The sequence below is a fragment of the Stegodyphus dumicola genome, chromosome 12 (genome assembly GCF_044657685.1).
Source record: "Stegodyphus dumicola isolate Sdum_Otavi_A_Nest chromosome 12, ASM4465768v1".
In the NCBI taxonomy this organism is placed as follows: Eukaryota; Metazoa; Arthropoda; class Arachnida; order Araneae; family Eresidae; genus Stegodyphus; species Stegodyphus dumicola.
The window spans coordinates 121,059,481-121,073,343 of NC_140779.1; the positions used below are offsets into that span (position 1 = coordinate 121,059,481).

The following is a 13,863-nucleotide window of genomic DNA, read 5'->3' on the forward strand; positions in this document are numbered from 1 at the left end:
ATCATACTAAGTATTTGTAATGCTTGCGGTATGAATTCGTTGGTGACGTGTATAATGTAATAGATGATTTAGAGGTAAAAGTTTTTGGATATTTTATTTATTTTATATGTGGAAATGTTCATATTTGGAAAAGGTAAATACTTTTTCGCGATCAGGTAATTTCATATATGTTCTTTTTACCGGGTTTAAAGATTGAGAAAATTGTCATGTATTTTCGTGAAATTTTTCTAATTTATGAGAAAAAAGCAGTGTACATGGATATAGTGAAGAGTGTGCGCAATGCCATTTTTGTGCAATTCTGGGATTTTTTTTTAAGTAAAAATAAGTCGACGTGTACGTGGTTTAGTGATATTTTAATTAAATTATAGTTATTTTGTGAATTTTATGTTTGTAGGAATTTGGTACACGTTTAAGTTGAAGTAAACGTGCATGGAAATAATTTAAATATTTGTTATTTGTAATGTATTTAAGTATTTGTAATGCTTGCGGTATGAATTCGTTGGTGACGTGTATAATGTAATAGATGATTTAGAGGTAAAAGTTTTTGGATATTTTATTTATTTTATATGTGGAAATGTTCATATTTGGAAATAGTAAATACTTTTTCGCGATCAGGTAATTTCATATATGTTCTTTTTACCGGGTTTAAAGATTGAGAAAATTGTCATGTATTTTCGTGAAATTTTTCTAATTTATGAGAAAAAAGCAGTGTACATGGATATAGTGAAGAGTGTGCGCAATGCCGTTTTTGTGCAATTCTGGGATGTTTTTTTAAGTAAAAATAAGTCGGCGTGTACATGGTTTATGTGTATGTGTTATTTTGAAAAACGCGCAAGGAGTATGGTATTGTGCACTTTTTCCCAATTTTGCAGTGAATATTTGTCATGATTAAGCAGTTTTGTTAGATAAAATTTCTAGCATAAGTGTAATTCGGCTAGTAGATTGTTGGAAGAAGTGTTCAGTAGATAAAAAGAAAAGAAACATGTCTTTACTTCGTGAAGACAAAATGGCGGCGGGGAAAAGAAATAGAGGGTTGCTGTAGGAGAGTTGGTCGCCAAAGTTTCGCCAAAAAAACGCCAAGTTACCATAATGTAAAGATCAATCGAAAATATTTCTGACGGTATTAATGCAGAATAAACGTGTTTTACAAGATGATTGGGGTGAAATTCTGCTGCAGTTTGGAGAGTTTCTAGGCAAAGTAGTTAAGACAAATTTGCATGAATTTTCTACTTTTGATCCTCAAAATCTTTCTCTTGACACATTTCTCACTTCTTATTTTCATGATTTTCACTATTCAAAAGTATGGAAAATAGTGAAAATGATTCTTATCTTGTCACATGGACAGGCCTTTGTGGAAAGGGGCTTCTCTAAATAAAGCAATTGAAATTGAAAGTGACTCATCATACATTTTTCAACGCGCAGTATTTGATTACATAAAATTTTCTGGAGGTGTTCTTATTATTGAAATTAATAAAGAAATGAGATCAGCAGCAGCTTCTGCAAGGTTTAAATATATGCAGTATTTAGAAGAACAAAAATCTTTAACTAAATCTGAAAAATCAAACAGGAAAAGAAATATCATTGGGGAAGAAATTGATTATATGAAGCAGAAGAAAAATTTTCTTCAAAGGGACATTAAAGATATTAATGAAGAAGTAGATGCTTTAGCAGATGAAGTTGAGACCAGCATGAACATTGATTCGTTTATCAAAGCAAATGAATGTAGAATAGTAGTTAAAGAAAAGGAAATAGACATAAATAAATTAGATGTTAAAATAGCTGAAAAGATTTCAGATTTAAAAAAAGCACAAATGTTTTTTATCTTTTATTGTACAGTTTATTATTCTAGTATCTTTCAAAAACCCAAGGAAATAAATTGTATGTTTACAAATCAGTTATTTTAATCTGCAAAATATTCTTACATTGTGGTTATAATAGTAGTTGACTCTGTTTAAATAAATATCAAGTTAAATAATAATCATGTAAATCTCTAAAATAGTGACTGTTATTAGTGTAAAATACACTTATACATGTTTTTAAAGAAATTATGTTATCTACTTCATAACTTGTAGGGAGTTAGTTTAATTTTCAAAATTGTTTTATGGTAAGTATTAAAGTGAATTTAATAATAGTGCATAATACACACTTCTGTTAGTTTCTTAAAGTGAAATTACAAGCATGAAGTCAGTTGTATGGATAATTGCTTTATTCTATTCGTTTTTTTTTTTTTTTTTTTTTTGTTTGTTTGTTGATAGGTCCTTTTTCTTTGATGGTCCTTAAGAGTCCTTAATTTTCATGTAAGGAAATGTGTACGAACCCTGAGAAATTTAGAACTAATTTTTCACAGACCAAAAACTAAAATTCATAATTAGTAAATTTCAAATAATCTTATAAATGCAACAAAGAATTTAACAAATGTTAAAACCAAAACTAGGCATGTTTATATTTAGTTTCAAAAGAATTGTATTTTATATACGCACACACCACATATGCTGAAAACTAATGAAGAATCTTAAGAACTGTGCATCTTGTGTAGAAGTTTTGAAATATATATGCAAAAGTAAGATTTTCTCTAAATTTTTTATTTATGTTGTATGAAAATTTTGGTTATTTTATGTAACTTTATATGATTTTATATAAATCATGTTAATTTTAAAAACTTTAACTGAAATTTGAAGAATCCAATTATATCTACTTTAGTCAGTGATATTATAAGTCAGTAAATTTTTAATGACCTCCAGTGCTAAACCTGAATTCTTAATAAATTATTTATTAGACTGTCGGCCTCGACGTATTTAGTAATGCTTATATAAATGTTATTTTAGTATTGTTATTTAAATGTTTGCATATAAATGAAGTAATTTGAACTGAAAGCAAAATATGGATCAGAAATCAGGTTAGCCATTTTTGGTCATATTTTTTATTACTAACTTTTTTCCTGCTTCCTTCAGTTTTGTGTAAATAAAGTTTGTGTGTATTCTGAAACGTACTGATTATTATTACTATTATTGGTGGTGGTAGTAGTAGTTGTCATATGGTAAGAAATTTCATACTGTTTGTTATAACTAGCAGACTAGAATTAACAGTGAAACTTTAGGGAGTGGAATGCAGAAGTGTCAGTGTAAATTTTTGTATTTTTTAATATTTGTTGGTCTTAATTCTCCTGTTTTTGTAATTTAGAAATTTATGAGGCTGTTTATATTTATATGATAGCATCTTCATTAACTTGGGTGCGCAGACAATTGCCATTAGGCTAACATTAGTTTTTTGTTGCATATTATAATGTTCGTCTAATTTTAAATAAAGATATCAGAGGGTTAAAGGAAAAATTTCTAAATTCTAATGCATTGTTAAATGCTATGAAATTGTGTAAAGATATAAGGCAACTAAAATATGTAGTTTTAATTTTTTTGTGGATTTAATAAAAATTTGTAGCTTTTATTTGTAGTTTTTAGTTAACAATAGACAAAAAAATGTCAGTGGTTGTTTTTCAGTGTAAAAATTGCTACTTCATAAAGAACCATACAGAAAAGAATGTGATAGTAAAAGCTCATGACTCATTTTTATGTTAAGATTTTGATTCTAAATTTGATGTTTTCTTCTAAAGAGGCTTAGTTGTTTTATCATGTTTATCTGAAACACACTTCAACAACCATGCCTCTTTGGAACATTGGTTATTGAAGCATTAAAACATTTTTGCTGTGCAGTAGTAGCCATTAAGATGTTATACACAGAAGATGGTCTCATGGCATCTTCAAGCCATTATAGGATATAAAAAGACAAAGCTGACTGATAAGGGCAGGTAGATGCTGAAGAATATAGTAGTCCTTAACCCTCTGGCTGATCATCCTGCGATTTCCACGGGCAACTCAAATGTAGCAAGATTCGCTCATCCCATGATTTCCGCGGGCATATGTTTTTCTTCCTTTATTGAAATGCGCATCCCGTTTTTTACCCGTTTAACAACTGAAATAAATTATATACAGCATTAGGTGTTTAATTTCGTTTTGATTAACAGATATCGTTAGTTGACCACTAAATTGCGGCATTTGAAGGCACGTGGTATTAGCGCTCAAACTTCACTTTTTGCTGCTTTTTTCTTACAGAAATGACTGCTAGAAAACCTTCAGCAATTATCTTGATTATTTAGTTAAATTATTGCTGAGTGGTGGTGTATTTAATTATGGCAAAGCACACTAGGGCTATATGCCTAAGAGGAGGGATGCCTTTTGTGGAGGACTTTCTAAGGGAAACTGGCTCGTATACACGTTACACATGGGGAAAACCACGAAAACACCCATGCAGCCAGCCCGTTCGCGGGATTCGAACCTCGGACCGAACTACCAGTGTTCAGCGACTTTACCGCTCGGCCGCTGGTGGGCCCATTAAATTATTGAATTATTGATTATATTAATAGTTAGATTGATTATTAATTAGATTTATTGAATCTGGTGCAAAGACTGTAAAGTTTGAACTCTATCATACTAAACTGCATTTATAAGGTATTTTTCCCTCAGCGCTTTTCTTAAATTTTATACATTTTACTTTTTTATATTATGCAATAAATAGGAATTAACTGAAATTTATTTAAAATTTTTTTTTTTTTTTTTTTTTTTTTTTTGTGATAACATCTGAAATTGGTTTTTTTGGCAACTTAGTTTTCTCATGATAAAAATCTATATAAAAAATATTTTCTTGAAAGAAAAAGTGCATTTTTCAATTCTCCTATATATAGAATTTTAAAATATGGGGGGGAAAAAATTATGCAGTTTTGGAAGCAATTTTGGTCCACAAATTGAGCAGTCAGAGGGTTAAAAACACAAGTGATCGCTATCCTAGATAACATTCAAATTGAGCACTCATCTCATTACAACCAAAGCAATCAAGCAAAAACTTAATGCTACAAACATGTATAGCTGAGTGACAATTCATAAACCACTGGTGACATCACTTTATACTTTTGAGCAACATCAGTGGTGCTGAGCTCACCAAGGCTGGATACCACAGTAGTGGCAAGTCGTCTGGACTAATGAAACAACATTCACCCAATTTCAGACTAGTGGACATGTTTGCCTGGAGAATGCCCAAAGAAGTATTCTCACATGCCTATCTTTTCTCAGCTCTGAGCTATATGTAGTAACTGTTTGTTGATAAGGGTTGAGACAGCTAGGCATTCATTGTCTTGACCGAATTGTTGTTCGGTATGAGAAGATCAAAGCCTATCACTGTTGGAGTGTACTGATAGACTTTGGTATTCTTCATGCTTTATTTCTTGGACACTGAATACTATTTCAAGACACTGGAGCTTCTATTCAAACTGCTTGAATACTATTTCAAGATGCTGGAGCTTCTGTTCAACTGCTAGATATGTTAAAGCATGGTTCAAAAATCATGACAATAAAATAAGACATCTCATCTAAATGTCTAAGTCTCCTAAACAGTGTTGAACATTCATAGGGATATCTGCAATTCAAACATCATGCTCAAATTCATCTTTCAGTTATGCTTTCAAAATTGCAGTGCAGAAGGAATGGCTTCATATTCCCTTAAATGTGGGAGACCTGTATATCCTTTTCGTGTTTCATGTAGCATTTCAGTATGTACTTGTCAAAGAGTAGTCCAACTCCTGTTAATAAAGAATTTTATAAGTGTTTATATTATCTGGTACCTCATCTGTACATTCATCATACACTCATATTTTATTTTTTTTAAATTACCATTTAATCTTTTAAAAATTAAATAGAAAAAATATATAACTTTCTTTTTAAATGAAGCAAAACATTTTCCTGATATGTACTGTTAACATGAAGGTGGCATCTCAGAAGCAAAATTTGAATTAATAATTATCCTTTAAATTTGTGTGTTAGAAATTACATTTTGGAACAAATTAATTTGTACAGAACAATGTATTCTTTTGTTTTACCGTATGTTACATTGCTTAGAGAGAAAAGTTCAGGTTTAAATCATGCACGGCTGTCCAAGCCTCTCATAAGCATGAGCTACTTTTTGCTGGAGGGTAAGTATTTTAATTAACTATTAATGTGCCAGAAAATATAAAATAATGGTCTAATAATATAGTAGATAATAGAATGCTATACCTCAAAAGCATACCATAGGTGACTTGCATACCATAGCTCTGAACTAGGAATCCATAGAAATAGAGCAAGGTAAGTGAGTGTGAAAAAAAACATGTAGTACAAATTATGTATTAAAAACTATAGAATCTGACACAAAAGTTCAATTTCAGAGCTTTATCTGGCTATGTGTATTCTAGGCTTATAACATTTTCTCCAGTTTATCATCACCTGTGTTCCTGTATTTGACAATTTATACAATACAAGTCTAAAAATTTCTTTAATCTTTGTGTATAGTACCATCAGTACTTTTACATTAAATTTTCATCACATATGGAGGAAAAATGGCTGACTTTGAATACTATATTAAATTTAATTCTAATAAAAATTAATATATAACTCAACAAATCAGAGAATTTCAAATAATCCTTCCAGTGAGGATTTAGGTGATACATAGCATAGGTCCATCCAAGAACCATCAAAATTATATGGGTCGATGCTGTACTGTAGGGACTTTGAATAGTAATTGTGAGTATTGTCAGTATATAAAGAGTTGAAGTGTACAATTGCATTGATTACATACTGACAGCAAAGTTTTGTTAAATGATTTTCCATAAAAAAAGGATCTTGGTATTGTATATGAAAAGGCATGTTGCTTTGTTCTAGTAACTGTATATGTATTGTTTTATTGTGTATTGAAATCTGAAATAATGCTTTTCAGAGAATTCTATCATTGTTTAAAAATTGCAAGTAGTTAAAAGTAGTTATAACTCTTTCTAAAGTGAATAATTCTTTTCAGAAATTCATTATCTAATCATGTGATAAATGTTGAAGAAGGTTTGAATTCGCTTAAAGATCTAATGGCATCTACTCCATGGAATTTTGATCATGATAATCTTCTTGCGGTATGTCCTTCATGGGATTGTTGGAGTTCTCTTGATTCTCAGGTAGAAGAATTTTGGAATACTGGTTAGGTTACAAATGGTTTTTGAAATTTTTCTTAGAAGCATGCATGCCTGCATGTAATTTCATAATTTTATATAAAATGCAAATAATTCATATGGATGGAAGTGAAAATTCAAAGCGTGGCCTCTTTCGTTTGGCATGATTAAGCTGTTTACTAATGCATATAAAATAATAAAACTGAACTTAACTAGTATTCCAAACCCTTTTATTACTTACTTTTCTCAATGTAATTGCATTGAGAAGATAAGTGTTTATAATATAAGTAGGTGCATTTTTATTTAATATTGCTGTAACTCCTCATATAAACAAGATATCCAAAATGTTTTCAATAATATCATAAAATTATGAATAATTATGTCATGAACCAAAAAAAAAGAATCAAAATTAAATTTCTGCCTTTTTTTACTTCCCGTGGACCTAGAAATTGACCTAAAATGAAATAATATTGCAATTACATAAATTTTCAGATTCTGTGATCCAGTAGAGGCTAGGTAAGACAACCACCCCCAAAGTGCTGAATAATCAGGATTTTTTATGAACATCAAAAAGCATCTTAGGAAATGTTCTGTTATGATTTCACCATTTTTGGTTTTTAGGGAAGGGCATCAAATTCAGTAAGGTTGCTGTGGACCATATTTAACCATTTGTCATTTTCTTCACCAGTTGGTGATCATGTAGTATGTAATCTGCTCTTAGTTAGTTGTTTCAGATGGCTCTTCTAAAATGCTATTTTTAAATAAGAACCTGTGATAAAATGGATTTAAAAAGAAATTATTAAAAGTAGCAATCAATTTTAATGCTGTCATCTAGAAGATAAGTAACTGTTTAAAAGCACATTAAGTTATTTTTTAGATGATTACATACTACATGATAACCAAATCTTCATTCCCCTCCCCCTGCAATATCTAGTATCGAAGAAAGTAGTACCTGAAAATGTGTTTTTCATGCTGCTGCTGTTATTACGAATGGTTTCTCAACTGAATCCAAAAAGTGAATGGTTAATGTTTTAAAAGAAATCATGTTAAATTTCTTAATAGAATAGTTTTCCTTTCTGCAAGGCCTTTATCTTTTCCAAATGAGAAGGAAGATTTAGCTTTGTAACTAGGGAGGTGTAGATTGCTGTGAACAGTTTTACACTAAAAGGTGGCATAATTTTGTTCCCAAGTCTGATTTACAGAAAATCGTAGCATTGAAATATTAAATAATTATTTTCTTTCTTTGAGATTTATTTGTTAATATAAGCATAAATGTTTTCTTATTCCAGCTGTCAAAGATGAAGAATTTTTAGAAAAAGCCTCTCCTTTTAAGAACTAAAATATTGATTATTGTTTATATTTTGCTGCAATGTATAAAACTTAATGTCAGAATTTAATCTTGAAGCTTCAGTAAAAAGACTAATGGATACTGAAGTGGGACTACAAAAGCATTGTACATTGTGGATTATTGCCACCAAAATATATAATAAATTCAGTGAAGTACTGTCAAAAATGGCAGTTTTTTAAAGCAAAATTTGAAGTAAAGCATCCAAAACTGGTCAATCGTTGAAATGTTTTCTTGTGTCATGAGGGTGTTTAGCTCCACGTTAAATTGAATTTCAAAAACTTGTTGAGTATAGTTGGATTCCCCTCCCCCAATATTCACTAGACCAGGAGTGGGCAAATACTTAAAACCATAAACTAAAAAGGTCTTTTTTAGCGTATTGTGTACAGGGCTATGATGATGTTTTGCAGTGCCGTTGTTGTAGGACATGACAGAAAAGAAGAAAATACCTTCAAAATAGAATCGTTTTAAAAAATAAGTTATAATTTTAAAAAATAAGCCAAAAAAGGACCTATTCCTTTTGATCATCAGATGAAAAGTGTACTGTTTCGTTTTCAAATTAGAATTTAGAGGTGAAATGTTCTTTTCCTCAACTCCCTTTTCTGCTCAGTATTTTTTCTTAACACTATTCATGTATCATTGTTTAATTTTAAAATTAAAGTTGCTAAAAATGATAGGACTGTATTTCTGTGCTGCTGATTTTGGTAGTTTGCATATAAAATCAAGTAGGAAAGGGAAGAAAATGTTGTTCCAGAATATTTCATAATGACCTGGACTAAGAAATAGGGTCACATTTGACTAGCTTTGCCCACCCCTGCATTGGACCTTGACTCTTTGAATTTCCTCTTCAGAATAGTTCAAAATTCTCTGAACCACCTGAAGCTTTTTCTTTTTAAGATTGTCAAACAGCACTAAGATAACTTCTTTGCAAATAAACTTAAATGACATTTTAAAAAGGTGTTTTCCAGCTACTGAAATGATAGCAAAATGTCATATAACAAAATTATGCTTACATTATTTAAGACATTTTCTTTTTTGTACTGCTTCATTTATACTTATCACCAAAAGACCTACAAAACTTTTTGGATGACCTATTATCTCCTCTGATATTTAATACTGTACATTGTTTGGGGAGGAATCCTCTTGATAAACAACAAAAAGAGCAAAGAATTAATAAAAGTGGCATCTGCTCCAAAGAGGAATTTACACACTTCACTAGGAAGAATGATTTCAGAAGCGTGCTTTTAATTTTCTGCCCCCTTCCTCCCTGTAAAATAATAAAGCAAATAAAATGAAATAAATAGTTCATGTTCTGGAAATGAAGCGAAAAATTACTTAGCATGAAAGGCACTGTGCAAAGTATGCCAGTTGTTATTGGCACACAGATGTTCTGCATGGAAATATGCATATATGGCACCTTTCTCTTAAAAGGTACGACTATTTTTTTGCCATGAATACACACTATTTAGAGTTTTAAGTGAGTTTTTGGTCTGCTGTTTATACGTGACAGCTGTCCACAGAGGTTTAAAATTGATTCTTTTCAAAGCTGTAAGGTACAGTGGAACCTCGAGATATGAGTTTAATTGCACTGAGCTAATAATAATTAATATAAGCACTGAGCTCGTATAGTGAATTTCTCTTATCTAGAAGCAAAACTTCCTCGTTGAAAATAATGGAAATCCAGTTAATCCGTTCTGCATCCCCGAAAATCTCATTGCCATCTCATTTTCAGTCAATTTACACGGTGCTTTTCGGAAAATGTCTAACTGCAGATTCGTAAACTTAGCGCAAAAGATAGCTTCCGACACTGAATTGCCTTTTAACTGCTTTTTAATCCATAGTAACAACAGCTTCTCAACATCTTCTAGGAGTTTTAGATGGTGCTTGGAAGTAACGGTATATCCTTTGGCCACACCAAGTTTGCTAATTTCTTCCTTCTTCAGAATAGTGAGATCATCGATGGCGAACGGCCATAAGCCTTGCCAGTTCCGTCACTCTTACACCATGCTTATTTTATATCTGATTTCTTTCTTAATTTCAATTCATGGCTTCCTTCTTTTTCTTTCCTGTACCATCTGAGGCAACAATCTTTGGAAATAATTATTTTCAAGTTAAACGTAAAAAACAACTCGCGAACAAAACAACTTGCAGATCAAAGAACACAGTAATCTGACAAGGAGATTGACTGAGTCGAACCAAATCGGGAAATGCGACATGCATACCCACAGCCGGGCTTGTTGCTTGTTATTCGAGTCAATGCTTTTATTTAGAGATGAATTTTTCACCCATACTTTTCTCGTATCTTGAATTTCTCATATATAGAGGTGTTTGTATCTCGAGGTTCCACTGTATTTACATAATTCTATAGCAACTGTAAACTGCTGCTGAAATCTTCTTTGCTTTTTTGCTCCTTTAAACTTCAAAGATTTTATGCATTTTGAAACAGTGCCTGATAATAATTTGTTAAAATTCTTTTTTAGCCCAGAAGAGCTATTTAACTATGTTTTGGCTTTTTGCATCGAATCATTATATTATCGCTGCCACGAAATATTATCGCTCTATTTTATATTTAAAGAAATTAAATAATGAAGAATTTGCATAAATGTATGTTTCTAGCATTGTGATGAAACAACAGTACCTAGAACCATTAAATTTTAAATAACGTAATCCTCCACCTGAATATAGGCATCTAGAAGTCCAAATTTGGAATTTGTTTTATTATCTATTTCATATTTTGTAAAACTTTAACGAATTTTTGATTAACCAACTCGTTTGAGGATTTCAAAACGAGCAATGGCAACACTGTATGGGGGGGGGGAGATTTTATCTCTAGTGCATGAGACTGTGTATCAGAAATTCTAAAGGTATGCTCTTTTTAAAATATTTTGTAACATTGTTGTTGAATTGATTTTTATGATTTAAGTGCGAAGAACATGATATGTAAAAAATAAAGGTAACACCAAACATTAAAAAAGGCCCCTTTGGACATAATATCAAATCTAAAAACTTTCTCCTTCCCCCCGAATTTGATTTGGTAGTTATTAAAATTTATCCAGTTTTCATTCTTGCACTGTTATTTCACGAAATGCAATACATTGGATAATCTAAAAAGTACTGAGCCATCTGCCCACAATATAGTGTTCGAAATCATAGGGTATATGACTTGCAGTGGGCAAGACTACATTTGGATAATCTAAAAAGTACTGAGTATATTGTGGCCTTCTGCCACAATATAGTGTTCCAAATCATAGGCTATATGACTTCATAATAGAGTGTTTCAAATCATAGGGTATTGACAGTGGGCAAGACCAAACTGCATTTGAGCTGAGGAAATTTACAGATGTGCAAAAAGTGTTGATATTCTTGCCCAGGTGTAAAGTATTGCACCGTGAAGATAAGTTAATTTTCCACAAAATTGTGCTGCATTTTACAGTTTTATTTCAGAAAAGAAATAAATGCTCATGGAAAAGCTATTTATGAGCAAGGTACGTTATAAAAAGTAACAATCAAAGATGGTTTGGTCTCTTTCGTTCTGGAAATTTCAGTATTCAAAATGCTCCTTGCAGCCTGGTTGAAGTGTAGTATATGTACAGTACAAAGTTCAAAATCTGGATGTCCAGTATCCAGAATGATCTAAAATCCAGGCCTCAAAGCCACCATCAAAACTTTTTTTTTTTAATGCTTTACCGCATGCACATTTCATCCCCCCCCCCCAAATAATAAAGTATGCAGAGAGTCCCGATTCTTAATTTCACTTCAGCCCGAAATACCTCATTACTGAAGAAACAATCATTTTTGCATAAATTTGTGTGATCAGTAATTTGGCACCATACCTGCATATCTGCTTGGCTTGCATCTCAAACCAAAACATTCTACATTGTTGATTTTACACCAGCTAATATTTTACATCCCTGGTGCCAACCTGGTGAATCATTATTTATTATATTTTGCTTTCATCACTGTATGTTTGTCAGTGACAACTTGGATAATGAATCATGCAGTGGTGCCTAAACAATATATCAGCTAATATTTTACATCCCTGGTGCCAACCTGGTGAATCATTATTTATTATATTTTGCTTTCATCACTGTATGTTTGTCAGCACATGACAACTTGGATAATGAATCATGCAGTGATGCCTAAACAATATATATATATATATATATATATATATTAGTATAACAAAGAGTATGGTAACCTTTTATGTTGACATTATGCTTGGTGATTATTACAGATTTCAGTTAAATGCGCTAAATGCTTGGCGAGGAAAGATTTTAACAAAAATTTCTTTCCATATGTTAAAAATAGATTTTCTTAATGATACTCATGGGCTAAGAGATTACAATTAGTGGTATTTGAATTAAGAATAATTTATTTGTTATTTGCATAAACCCCAAACCGGCGCCTGAGCTCACATGGCCACACCGGGCAGCAGAATTCAAACAAAATTAAGGGATGACAAGATTTTTGGAATTTAGGGCAAGCACTGGGATCCAGAATTTAGTGATGGGAAAATTTTAGAACGTAGATAGGCACTTGGTAGCAGAATTTAGGACTTGTGGGGACTACAATCGGGCAGTAAGATATCTCGCACCTGCTCTCGATAAGCCTCGAGTGTATGTAGGAATTTATTTATTCAAGGAAACCTAAGCATTTGCAAGAAATAGACTTGAGCATAATAAATAACGAAAATAATGCAATTCATGCTTAATCTGCTCAGTGTGTGATTAGAAGCAAGACAAAATTTAGCAGAGAACAAATGTGTCTTTCATCGCCAATCTCATGATAGTTGATAGTCTCAGCTGATGCTGAAACTGCTGAATGAAACTGCATATGAATTTATTGAACTCACTAATAGTGAAAAGTTATCTCCAGAACAAATTCACAACGCTGATAAAATTGGTCTTTTCTGGCAATATGTACCACAAAATACCTTGGCAAACCCTGCTGAAAAGTCTCCGACAGGTGTCAAAGATTCCAAAGCGAGACTAACAATTTTAGCATACGCAAATATTGCAGGAACGCACAAGTGTACACTTTTCGTAATCGTAAAGAATACATGACCTTGAGCATCTAAAGGAGTATAGATTTTCCCGTTATATATCATGCAAGTAAAAGAGCATGGATGACACAAGGTAACATTTGAATTCGGTTGATTTTCCTGATGATGCAAAAATTGACTTGATTGTAGCCAGCTGTGCAGCTCATATTTCACTCAAAGTTTTATTGAAAGATAATGTATCCGTATTATTCGTTCTTCCAAATTTTACATGCATCATTTAGTCTATTGAAATGCAAATATAAAGTAGTATTTTAAAAGTCTATGTTGAGTTTCTTGAATAACGGCAAGATTATTCAAGAATTTTTAAAATATTTTAGCATAACATATGCTGTGAGGAGCATCGTAAAATCGTGGGAGTATGTGTCTCTAGATACTTTAAAAAATGCTTGGCATAATTTATGGCCAGCTACCATATTTCATGGTGAGGATGGTGAAAATGAT

At 31.7% G+C, this 13,863-nt stretch overlaps 1 protein-coding gene across 4 annotated transcripts in view; it reads left to right on the top strand.

Moving 5' to 3' along the window:
* The window catches only part of LOC118184626 (uncharacterized), a 142,716-nt gene that overhangs the window by 94,164 nt on the left and 34,689 nt on the right, over nt 1-13,863 (top strand). For 3 of the 4 annotated variants that reach the window (XM_085806892.1, XM_085806895.1, XM_085806894.1), the window contains exon 8: nt 6,874-7,021. In XM_085806892.1, the coding sequence (XP_085663018.1) occupies nt 6,874-7,021 (148 nt within the window). The remainder of the gene's footprint in view (nt 1-6,873; nt 7,022-13,863) is intronic. The other variant, XM_085806893.1, reaches the window with a different exon arrangement.